The sequence below is a fragment of the Sus scrofa genome, chromosome 7 (genome assembly GCF_000003025.6).
Source record: "Sus scrofa isolate TJ Tabasco breed Duroc chromosome 7, Sscrofa11.1, whole genome shotgun sequence".
NCBI classification, from domain to species: Eukaryota; Metazoa; Chordata; class Mammalia; order Artiodactyla; family Suidae; genus Sus; species Sus scrofa.
The window spans coordinates 45,652,094-45,665,694 of NC_010449.5; the positions used below are offsets into that span (position 1 = coordinate 45,652,094).

The 13,601-nt window shown below is 38.3% G+C and overlaps 1 protein-coding gene across 10 annotated transcripts in view; it reads right to left on the reverse strand.

Annotated features, from left to right (window-relative positions):
- The window catches only part of PKHD1 (PKHD1, fibrocystin/polyductin), a 477,788-nt gene that overhangs the window by 204,740 nt on the left and 259,447 nt on the right, over positions 1–13,601 (reverse strand). For all 10 annotated transcript variants that reach the window (XR_002345756.1, XM_021098821.1, XM_021098820.1 and 7 more), the window contains one exon: positions 11,804–11,932. Coding sequence is in view for 9 of the 10 variants with exons in the window: in XM_021098821.1 (XP_020954480.1) it covers positions 11,804–11,932 (129 nt within the window). In the remaining variant the exon portion in view is untranslated. The remainder of the gene's footprint in view (positions 1–11,803; positions 11,933–13,601) is intronic.

Sequence of the window (13,601 nt, forward strand, 5' to 3'; positions counted from 1 at the left end):
TTGAACTCACTGTAACTATTATACACAATCTTCTATGTTCTTATTTTAAAAATGTACTTATTGTGCTGCTTTATATTTTTGTAATACTGTATCCCTAACCCCCTTAGGAAATGATAATGATAGCTTAGAGAATATAGCCTATTCTCTTTTCCTAAACTGACTGAGCTATACAAATTGACCAGTTTTGTTGGACTAAGCCTATTACATGAACCATTAATTTAGGAATCATTGGAAGTAATCTAATCCAGAGAGTGACTAGGGATAACCTGACTGCCACACTAGAAGTGCTGCTATCTCATCAGTGAATAATTTTAATTTTAACAACAATATGGGAATCCCTTGTGGAGAAATGGAAACCTTCGTAAACTGTTGATGAGAATATAAACTGGTGCAGCCACCGTGAAATATAGTATGGAGATTTCTCAATAAACTAAAAATAGAATTACATATGACCCAGCAATTCCACTCCTAAGTATATACCCCCAAAAACCCTAAAAACACTAATTTGAAAAAATATATGCATTTCAATGTTCATATCAGCATTATTTACAACTGTCAAGATATGGAAGCAACCTAAATGTCCACAGGCAGCTGAATGGATAAAGAAAATGTGGTATTTATATACTGTGGAATACTACACAGTCATAAAAAATAATGAAATTTTGACATTTGCATCAACATGGGTGGACTTGGAGAACATTACGCTAAGTAAAATGAGTCAGACAAATACTGTATGATATCACTTATATGGGGAATCTAAAAAAAAAGAATACAACAAACTAGTGAATATGACCAAAAAAAAAAAAAAAAGCAGATCTATAGAGAACAAATTAGTGATTACCAGTGGAGAGAGGGAAGGAAGAGCGGCAAGACAGAGTTAGGGGGAATGAAAGATACAAAGTATTATGCACAAATTAAGCTAAAAGGATATACTGTACAACACAGGAAATATAGCTAATATTTATAATAACTATAAATGGAATATAACCATTAAAATATAGGGATCCTTGAAGACATTGATCTATACCAGAGTTTTTCATAAAGACCCAATGCAGATGTGTGAAAATATAAAGCAAGATGAGCATTCAATTTTTCCTTTGATTTATAGGAGCCTCCAGAGAGTACACAATTTTTTCTCAGGAAGTTTCTAAAACTACCGAAATTTACTTCGAACCATCTCCATCTTGATATCGCCCTTTTGCTTTTTTTTTTTTTTTTTTTTTTTTTTTGCCTTCTGTTGTTTGACTTCTCTTTCTGGTTTCATTACGGCTCCTCTAGGTTTTCTTCCTGCCACTTAAATTTGGAATTTCCTCCAAGATCTTGACTCCTACCTGCTCCTTTCATCTCTCTGCACTCCCAGGATGGCCCCCATGCTGGCTCTCACTCTTCTGAGGATTAGCGGGTTTAAATCCAGATTGCCAACTCTCTTCCTTCCCAAACTCCTGGTCCATATTTCCTGTGACCATCTTGGAATCTGCACATGAAATTGAATGTATGTCTGTAATGGAATTTATTATGCTCCCTGCTAAACGTATTCCTTCCCCTGCAGCCTCTAATTCTGCTGATGGTGCCCAGAGTTCTGAGTCACCTTTCACACAAAAGTTCTGAGTCACTTTTTCAGCCTCATTTTCCTTAATCTTTCACAATTAATAAAGTGCCAGGACCTGGCAATTCTTCTTTTTATCAAGCTAATGACACCTGCTTATATTTTTCCATAGCAACCACCAATACATTGATTGCTACTAGGAAGCTTGTAGTTTATACTGTGATGGTCAAAGCACTCTTCAATGTCCTAAGGAAAATAATGCATAATCCCTTCAAAAAGTAGATGTAAACTGCACATGGAAAAAGAAGTTGTTACAGTAGCAAAGAAATCACACCTATTGCAACTGGAGAAAAGCATCCCAAGGGTTTTACAGGCCTACCTCTTAGGATCCACTTGGGCTAGGACACCAAATGCCCAAAAGGGTCACATTTCTAAGAGATCAGAGTTAGGAGTTTGTAAAGTTATAAAGTAGTTGTTCTCCAGGTGGGGTAAATACCAAAATAAATCTTGGTTCCCTTACACACTTCACACTTCAATATCTGCCCACCAAAATTGTGATCTGCTAACTCTGGGGAAGTATGTCCCCACCTAGAAAATCACCATGCTAATACTAATGGACTACGACGATGAATTTGTTTCTCAGGTGAGTAAAGACAGAAGAGTTTGAAAAAACACTCAATTAGACTACAACTCCAATTAGTTCCAGCAAGTTAGCAAGCCATAAAGATAGTCAGGGTCTACATGACTTGGGTCCCAAGAGAAGATTCTAAGTGAGTTCTAATTAGCCCAGAAACAAGCACCACGATTGAATCAAGCAAAGATTGACAAATTGAGATTAAAGAAAGGGTGTCAATTTATGTTACTATATTTTTATAATGTTCCATTCATCACTCGCAGGAAATACAAATCGCTGTTATGATTTTAACTGAGATTTAATTTTTATGGGGAAAACATACAGGTATTAAAAAAATACTTTAAAAAATGCAACTCCGAGTTGTGTATCCCTGGCAAGGACATCCTATCATAGGTCTTGGCTGTTAGTTAGGACATTACTGTACTGCTCTTCATTTGTAAGAAGCCATATGAATCATGGTCATTGCAACTAGAAGGACCTCCCTAGCCTCCAACGGTGCCTCTCAACTGCAAACCTATTTGATTTTTTATTTTTTGTCTCATAATTTATCTTTTTTATTAAACTATAGTTGATTTACAATGTTGTGCCAATTTCTGCTGTATAGCAAAGTGACCCAGTCATACATACATATATATATATATATATATATTCTTCTTTTTCTCCTACTGTCTTCCATCTTGGTCTATCCCAGGACACTGGATAGAGCGCCTTGTGTTATACAGCAGGACCTCCAGTCTAAACATAATAGTTTGCATCTATTGACCCCAAACTCCAAGTTCATCCCACTCCCTCCCCCTCCCCCTTGACAACCACAAGTCTCTTCTCTTTTTTAGGGACACAAAACATCTAAAATATGACAAATAAAACAACAGTGTTCCTCTGTATACATTTTAGAAGGGCAATTGCAGCACTGGTTTGAAAACAAGGAGATGGAAATTCTACTCTTGTCCTTGGTTAAAAAAAAATATATATATATATGTATATATATATATATATATATATATATGTTTGGGCAATGACATTAATGTATTTCACAGGATTTTACAATTTATAAAACACTTACATTATCTTAGCTCATTTAAGTTTCACTAAGTTCCCTACCAGCTCAACAATCCTATGTATCCATATTTTTACATATATATTACTGTTTACTTAATATAATTAAATCCATGGGAAAACCCTCCAAATAAAACAAATAAATTGCTCATTAGTCATTTAACTCATCAAAGGATTCCATGTTGCAAAGGATTCTGCACTGAGATTGCCTTAAATAGTAAGATTCGATGGCATATTCTCAAATAACTGGATATATGAAAAGTCGATTTACATTGATAATTTCAAAACTCTTTGGGGAGGTCTGTGGAAACATGTGCTCCGTGGAGCCTGGGATCCTGATGTTTCCTTCTCGTGGGAGGGGCATGGCTTCAACATCCTTAACCACGGAGTGTGGTTCATGGTGGTCTGTGCCCTCCTTTAAGAAACTGCCTCAAAGAAGGAGATTTAAACAGTATCTAAAGGTCCTTTGAGCTCCGGTTTCAGGTTTTCTTTTTCTTTTATTTTTTTTATAATAATGTTGATTAAAATCTCTGTGTCAAGGGGGGAGAGGGATAGATTAGGAGACTGGGATTAACATACACATACTACTCTGTACAGACCATGGACCTGCTGTATCTGCACAGCACAGGGAAATATACTTAATATCTTGTAATAACATATAATGGAAGAGAATGTAAAAAGAAAATATCTATATTCTTTTTTAGATCTCATATAAATATTAAATATTCTTTAATACATTTATATATATAATATATACTTTGCGTATAACTGAATCACCTTACTGTCTACCTGGAACCAATACCACATTGTTAATATTTCAATAAAATTCTTTTTGAATTCTGTTTTCTTTTTTCTTTTTTGGTCACCCCACAGCATATGGAGTTCCTGGACCAGGGATCAGATCTGAGGCACAGTTGCAACCTATGCCGCAGATGCAGCAACGCTGGATCCTTAACCCATTGTGCCAGGCGGGGGATCAAACCCGTATTCCAGCACTGCAGAGATGCCATTGATCCTGTTGCACCACAGTGGGAACTCCTCAAGAGTACTTCTTAAAATTGTATTTGTCGGTTCTTCCCCATAAAATCTTAAAGGATAGCTTCCTCAGTCATGTTCTCAATAAGATAAAAGAAACATGGACGGTTGTCCTTGCAGACTTCATTTCTGCCCTGATAAAAACAAAATGCTCAACCTAGTCATGCTCCACGCCTCCCCTCACCCCACGGCACTCCTCTCTCCCAGGAGGAAGCTTCTGGTCATGCATAGAGAGATTGGACCCATGTTGCAGCCCACACACTGTCATCCATCCCCCATCTCAGGGTGAGAAATCCCAGATTAGGGACCCAGTTATATCTGAGGGTTAACAAATCCCACTTTGAGGCTGGGAAGAGCCAAGACAATAACAGCCAGCATGGTAGGTAGTAGAGAATAAAGAAATTAAACCCCTTTGACCAGTCTGTCTCCTGGTGTTCTTCAATTTCTGACTCATGTAAGCCAACAGAATTTAAATAACGTCTGCCCAGAGAGAAAAGACAGCACAAATTGACCAGACTCTAAAACACTTAAACCTTTGGAATTAAGTCAGGTACATCTGCTTTTAATTATATAGTGCACACATACTCACACACATAAACACATACACAGTGGTAGATTAAAGACAGCTGCAAATTCTTTGCCATGCCTCCCAATCAAAGTAGAGCCTAATTCTTCTCCCTTGTATCTGAGTTGGCATTGGTGCCCTGTCTGACCAAGAGAATGTTATGTCATGATAGTCCAAGGATGCTAAGGCTGGCTCAGAGGGCCAGGTCTCTTAGAGCACTAACTCTTGGGGAACTCCTTCTTAGGCTGTTCCTTCTGGGAATCTGCCAGCTGCCACACGCTTAGGAAACCCAAGAAGCCCCAGAAAGATACCGATGTGGAGAGGATCTAAGGTCTCTTCGTTGACTGCCCTGTCTCTGTTTTGTAAATAAGTTCATTTGTATCTTCTTTTATTTATTTGTTTGTCTTTTTAGGGCCGCACCCGTGGCATATGGAGGTTCCCAGGCTAGAGGTCTAATTGGAGCCACAGCCACAGCAACGCCAGATCTGAGCCACATCTGCAACCTACATCACAGCTCACAGCAACACTGGATCCTTAACCCACTAAGCGAGGCCAGGGATCAAACCTGCAACCTCATGGTTCCTAGTCAGATTCATTTCCCCTGCACCATGACAGGAAATCCTGTATCTTCTTTTAGATTCCACATATAAGTGATATCATATGATATTTGCCTTTCTCTGTATAGCATACTTGACTTAGCATAATAATTTCTCTATCCATCCATGTTGCTGTAAATGGCATTATTTCATTCTTTTCTATGTATATATATGTACACAATGGAATATTACTTTGTTCTTTAACTATTCATCTGTCTTCTTTAACAGAAATAGACTCATAGACACAGAAAACAAAATTATGATTAACAAAGGGGAAGAGAGGAGAGGGAGACTGGGATTAAAATATACCTTGTTATATATAAAATAAATAACCAACAAGGATCTTCTGTAACAGCACAGGGAACTATACCTAATATCTTGTAATAACTGATAATGGATGAGACAATTAAAAATGAATATATATGTATATATATGTGTATGTATATATATATATATATATATATATATATATATATACACATACATATTTTACTAAATCACTTTACTGTACACCTGAAACTGTGTACAGTTTTAAACATTTACACAACATAGTAAATCAACTACATTACAAAATAAAATTTTTTAAGTAAAAATAATTAGGGAGTTCCCATGGCGGGTCAGTGATTAACGAATCTGACTAGGAATCATGAGGTTTCAGGTTCAATCCCTGGCCTTGCTCAGTGGGTTAAGGACATGGTGTTGCCGTGAGCTCTAGCATAGGTTGCAGAGGCAGCTCAGATCCCGCCTGGCTGTGGCTGTGGCTGTGGTGTAGGCCGGCAGCTACAGCTCTGATTCCCTAGCCGGGGAACCTCCATATGCTGCAGGTGCAGCCCTAAAAAGACAAAAGACAAAAAAAAAAAAAATTAACTTCCCCTTTCTACTTGCTAGTAATCCAGAATAAATGGGGTGATGGTATATGACTTTTCTGTCCAATCTAAATGGGACAAGACCAGAATTTTGAAACTATTCAAAAGAAAACACTGACATTTAGAATATTGGATTTCTAATTGATGTGGCAGACCCAAATCTGTCTTACATATATCTTATCCGAAATCAGTTGTAATCTCAGGTAAGAAAATGGTAAATCAAGCTAATACTGCTGTTACTCACAACATTTTGTAGAAATTCCTCCCCCACAACAATTACTTCCTGATTTATGACCCTCTCCTCTCCAACCTTAATGTCTCACGACTTAACAAGGAAATTTGTCAAGCACTGCTGTCTTTGAACATCACAGGGCTTTGATGAGTCTTGCTGCCATTTAAAGTACCCAAGTACTGAAAATCTGAACAAACAGAAGCACTATTATGAAAGAAAACGAGTACTCCTCCATTCATCTCTTCAAATAAGGACAGTTGAAAGCAATACGGAAAAACGGAACACAGTGAATTCTACCATACGTACATGCAAAAATGAAACCATGCTGGAGGCTATATGATATCATATCTGTACGCTTCAAAACAGAATCCCAGCACTTGAAATTATAACACATTTTCCTTTCATTAAGCCTGCTCTGTGTTAAAAGGGGGTCATCCTGTCATGGTTGAAACTCCTTCAGAGAAACATCTAGAAGCATCCAATCCTTTAGGGCAGTTCGGTGTAAGACATGGGGTACAAGTTAGCAGGATTATTTTGAACATGGACCAGCTATGCTTGTGAAGGTTTGAAATTTGCATGGTTTATTAAATAGAACCCATTCCCTCTCTACAAGATGTTAGAAAATCTAACACATTTAGACCAATTTCTGCCAGCATTTAGGAGGCAAAGACAATGAGATATACTTGTTTGTGTGAAGCAAAGTTATCATAAACTAAACTACAAAAGCAAATTCTTCATGATGACTTCAGTTCACTCCATATAATACCGCCAAGAAGAATTTACAGCTCTTTCAAAATCCAATGTCTATAAAGACAGAAAGCCTCGAAGGAAAATGGTACCATACTTAAAATAGTGATATCTTTTATTAGTACAGTAAAGTCCTATTTTTATGGAATAGGATGGGTCTGAGGTCATTCCATAAAATTGATTTCCCAGAAAATGGAAATAGGCAATTTACCCTAAGAATTTTATTGAAAAATTATGCTATTCTATTTGAATAATGATGGGAATGTTCTACACATTTCCTTTATTAATGAATTAAAATACACAAAACATCATAAAATTATATTAGAGGTTCAAAAGTATCACTTAAATCTTCTTTACCAGTCACTTTCATTTTGTAAAATCAGCAGTTCCATTAAAATCGTATTATGTAAAAATGGGTTTTTACTGTAATAATAGTTATTACCTATTTAGCTCCCAAGGATGTTGTGAAAATTAAATAATAAGCCATTGGAAAGCAAATACAAAGTGTCGCTAATACCAGAGGCCAAGAGGGGCAGCCAGACGGAAAAATGAAGGAAAAGAGCACCCGACACATTAAAAAATCACAGCTTTCATCTCTAATTCCATTATTGCCAATACTCCACGAAGTGGTCATGTGTGCTGACATTATCTCATTTAATCTCATCAACATGATGATATATTAATTATAGCCCTCATGTTATAGACGAAGGTCAGAAATATTTAAAATTTGTCCAGTGCCACCCAGTTGGTAAACATCAGAATCCAAATGTGAACCCAGATGTTTCCTAGCCGACGGTCCATCTTACATCTCCGAAAGCATCACTACCTCCCCAGCATACCCTCTTGTCTCATAACTAGCCCTCAGTTTCTTATCCCATCTATCAAGGTCAACGTCAAATGCCTCTTCCTCCATGAAGCCATCTCTCTTCTACTCGCCACCTAAGACACTTGGATTCTAAACACTTGGGTTGTTTGTTACAGTTATTTGTTGTGTTATTACGTACTATGTTTTATTAGCCCAGTTAGGACACTAGCTGTCTGAGATCACAGCAAATATCAGACTTGCCCTTTGTAGCCCCAGATCAGGAACACCCGGTACAGTGCCTTGACCACCATGAGGGTTCAGTTATGGTTGGTTAAACTGAAATGAAAAGGAATGTGAACTTGAATCGGAACTTCATGTGCTCTCAGAGGCACAGCAGACCCTACTCCTGATGGCTCATTGCATCAGATATTCTTTGGGAAGTTTCTCCAACATTTCCACATGGATGCACCTAATGAGAAGGTAGTAAGATTGAATTCCACAAGTAGAGTATCTGATGTATGCTAGATATTCAATCAAAAGTTTTGATGTTGTTGTTTACTTGCAAGTGAAGGGAACAATGTGAACAGTAAGTAGAGAAGGATAAATTCAGTATAATATGTAGTCTGATTCGAATGAATCAGAGCTGGCGGGAATGGTGAATTTTTAAATATATATATAAAATAAGGAGTTTGGGCTCTGGAATCAAACCAGTTTCCTGGCCCAGTCTCTTTACCTATCAGCTGGGCTACTGCTGGGCATGTTTACTTAACCTCTCTGTGTCCCAGAGTCCTTAGCTATAAAAGGAAGGTAATAATGGGATCCACTCATAAAGCAATTGTCAGAAGTAATCCAGAAAATCCACAAAGAACACGTAGCGCAGCACATGACACACGCGGCACTCAAGCACTCAAATGATAGTTGCTGGTACCATCATCACCATCATCAGGAAAATTGTAATTCTTAGGACTCTGTTCAAAGGAGAAGGCATCATTTCCCACAGACCTGTAAAATTTTATAGTTGTGCTCAGTCGATCCTGTGAAACCAAAGATTTAGTTCTGGTATTAAATTATGGGTGGCAGCACTGAGGGTGTGTACTTCATTCGAGCCATCCCTCTGTCTATTCTGTGCCAGACTTAAGTGAACAAACTGACCTGATTCAAAGGAGGTAGGGAATGAAAGAAACAGGACAGCCAGAGAGAAGATCAAGAAGGCAAAACCACAAGTAGAAGGAGGAGGTAGGGAGTTCCCATTGTGGTGCAGCGGAAACAAATCCGACTAAGAACCATGAGGTTGCGGGTTAGACCCCTGGCCTTGCTCAGTGGGTTAAGGATCCGGCATTGCTGTGAGCTGTGGTGTAGGTCACAGATGCAGCTTGGATCCGGCGTTGCTGTGACTCTGGTGTAGGCTGGCAGCTGTAGCTCTGATCAGACCCCTAGCCTGGGAACCTCCATATGCTGCAGGTGCGGCCCTAAAAGGATGAAAAAAAAAAAAAAAAAGACAAAAAAAGAAGGAGGAGGTAAATTCAATCCCAGGGTCCATCAGAGGTCAAAATATCAGGGTCTGCTAAAAATCAGAAGGGAAAGGAAGCCAGAGCAGCTCCTGCATAAGACCCCAAACTGAATTAAAATGATGGTCACTATAAGATCATCTACTGGAGTTAGAATAGGGCTTCTTAGAGAAAAGGCAATAAGAAGCAAGGACTTTGTTTATTATATATTAGAAATCTGCTTTCATTCACTTATTTTCCCAGTTGAAAAGGAAATAATGAACAATAATTCCATGGTTTAAAAATCTTCACTTCTCTGATTTTCCTGATAATACTGAAAGGACCAGTGGTGGGAGATACTTTAAACATTCAATATCTGGCCTCTCCCCAAACACACACACACAGACACACACACACAAGCATGCACGCACACATGCACACCTTTTTCCAAAGCACTGATTTGTGCTCTTTAAGAGCAGTTTCACGGAGAATCCAGGTCTATCTTACAAGCTGACCGTGAACAAAGGAATGAAGGATGATGGAGAATGCCAGGGGCCCGGCAACCAGGGTGGATAGAGTCAGCTGCAGTGCCAAGGCAGTCAGCTAAGACCGCTCCTCGCTCAGCATAAAGGTCCCAAAGGATACTGAAAGCTTGGCAACCTTCAAAAGCTTCTCTTGCTTCCTGCATGGGGTGGGGGAAACAGCTTGCTTAGTGGGGAAAACCATAGCCCAGGGCCAATCCACTGGCTAGATTCATCAAAGAGATGGCTGAGACAGAACAGATTTTTTTTCCTTTCCATATAGGAATGACTCATGAGCTTGTTTATTCGAAAAGTTCCATCCTCCATGGAGAGAGGTGGATGGTAGGGGAGTGGGATGATACTAATAGTTTAAGTCTGTGTTGGTCAGCCCACTCCCTCCATCCGCGTCCCTGTGCACAGCTACACAGGCGCCCCTCCAATGCCTAGAAGGTGGGCAGTATGTTTTGATCTTTCTGCCTTCATTTTCTATCCTAAATAAAGCAAACATCACCATCACTCATTTTGTGTATGCTTGGTCCTTTTAGAAAGGAAAGGTATTTGAATGGTTAAGAATAAGGACTTAGATGATTTCCCATTGTGGTTCAGTGGTAACAAATCTGACTACTATCCAAGAGAACATGGGTTCGCTTCCTGGTCCCTCTCAATGAGATAAGGATCCAGCATTGCTGTGGCTGCGGTATTGGCCAGCAGCTGTAGCTCCAATTGGACCTCTAGCCTGGAAACTTCCATATGCCATGGGCATGGACCTAAAAGGACCAAAAAAAAAAAAAAAGAACTGACTCAGAATTAGACTGAGTCAGACAGCTGGGTCAAAATCCTGACTCTGCTGAATGGCAAACTGTGTGACTCTGAGTCCAACTGCCCTGGGTCTCCATTTCTCCGCAAATAAAAAAAGGGGTGATAGTCTTCCTTGTTTTGACGAGTTATTGTGAGGATTAAACTAGTTAATATATGGAGAACGATTAGTTGTCAGTAAATGTGTATATTGACTAGTCCTGAGTCACTTTGCCTTACATAGCAGAAATTAACACAACATTATAAATCAACTCTACTGCAATAAAATTTTTAAAAAAGCAGAAAAGAGTTTTACAAGCATAGTGTGTGGAATCATCTTTCCCTTCTTATGTAAACAAAAAAGAGACTTCTAGGTAGGTAGATGGATAGATAGATAGATGATAGATTAGACAGATAGACAGATGATACGTGATAGACTTATTTTTCCATTTATCTGTTCCTTTTCCATCATCTTTGAAAAATCATGGCCACAGAAGACCTTGTCCTTTTCCTCAGTCCTTAAAAGATTCACAAAGGCAAAAGAGAAGAAAATATTTGCAAACTGCTTCTTTCCATACACTCTGTGTCTTTCAAACATAAGGATACTAGAATTTTCTGTACACCCGTTCTCTGACACCTTAGAAAAATTATCCAGTTGGTGGATTCGTCTGACTCCTTTGGACATGGAGACTATTTATCTCACCTTTAATGAAGGTAGGCTGAACTACTTTTTTTTCCGTTTTTTTACTGGATTATCAAATTCCTCTCCTATAATAACCCAAAAGAGAAGGTTGTATACATAAGTGCCTACTTATTTCTATACTCTTTACTGTGGTGTTTAATATATATGAATGACCGATAATCCCCAATTAAATTGGCCTGTGGTGTTTGAGCCCATATTTGTGTGGTTTCACTCACTGGGTAAAATCAGGACGTCATCCCCAGAGCCTGGAATAGTACCACCGTGTCCTCCCCAACCCTTTTCCACGCCTTCCCACGCATCAGGGAGGGACCATTTTATAGATGATTCACGTGCAGGGGTAGAATCTGGAAAACAAAAGAAAAACAGCAAGGGTAATTATGAAAATCCGATTCACTCTGATAACTTGCAAATTCTACTCTTATATTAGGATACTGATGACATTTTCATTTCCCCAAGTAATTGCCTTTAGATATGTTATAACCTGCCATAAAAACATTTATCAGGTATAAAGCAAATAAATATTCACTACTTACTTTCCCTCCCCTTCTAGGGAAAAGATAGTCTGCTGTCATTATTAAACATTTATGCTTTGCCCTTATTATAACTATTACAGCATATGTTTATCCTGAAGTATTTGGAAAATGCAAATATAGAAAGAAAAAGAAAAAAAAATCATTGCTATCTAACCACCTACAGATAATTGCCATTAACCTTTTATTTATATTTCCTTCGAGAACATCTCAGCATTTTTATACAATTTAGATCCTACCATGTACAATTTTACATTCAGTTCTTATTTTACTTAGCAGTTTTTCACATGCATTCTCTAATGTAATTAAAACTCCTTGTAAACATAATTTTAATGACTAAATAATATTCTATCATCTAGAAAGTCCATAATGTATTTAATCCCTAATGTTTATGTTTGGTATTTAGACTTTGTCCCTTTCTTTTTTTTTTTTTTAGGGCCACACCTATGACATATGGAAGTTCCCAAACTAGGGGTCAAATCAAAGCTGTAGCTGCTGGCCTATGCCACAGCCACAGCAACGCAGGATGCCAGCCATGTCTGCAACATACTCCATAGCCTTTGGCAATGCCAGATCCCTAATCCATGGAGCTAGGCTAGCGACTGAACCTGCATCTTCATGGACGCTGCTGAACCACAATGGAAACTCCTACATTCTTTTTAAATTATAAAGAATGCAGTGTTAAATATCATTATTCAAATCTGCCAATAATTGTGATTTATTTTTAAAATAGAATCTTAGCAATGGAATCATTAAGTCAAAGGGTGTGATTTTCCTCACAGCCCTTCATGCATGTTAAAGGCAGGGTAATAGTCAGAACACCTCTCCTTACAGTAAGTTACATACATTTCATATGTTACAACTGGTTTTTATTGATTCTGCCCCTAATGATCAAATGCCGTTTTCTTTTCAACCATCCCAGTGGCCTCTTCAGGAAACTGAAGTATAAATCTAATGATTTCCTTGGAGATGGCACCACACCAGGCAAAAATGTACCCACACGTTCTTTTCTGGAATGTGATCCCAAGTACAGAGTTAGAAGGGCAGAAAGATCATCTCAAAAGAGGAGGATTTAAAGGCTCACAGATGACCAACTGACCAAATGTTCTTCTTTTACTCAGCATTAACCTAAAATGTTCAAATTAAACTATAAATGAAATTAGGTCTTTTAAAGGAAATATATTTGTTCCGTGAAAGACATCTTCTACAACTAGGGATATTTTCTGTGAGATTCAAGAACTCATTATTGGGGGAGGGGGAATCTCATCTATTACTTTTTAATTTCACAAACATAAATAATGAGCACCTTCTCTATCAGAACTGCCTTAAAAATAGGGACACAAAAAGAAATAAAATGCTGTTCTTGCCCCCAAAGGGGTACCGAGCGTTGTGTAAGCAGATATTTCAGGGGAGGGGAGTAGAGCACTGAGAGGCCTTCTCTTTAATGGTCCCTGACCAAGAGAGGCAGTGAGACCTTGGCAGG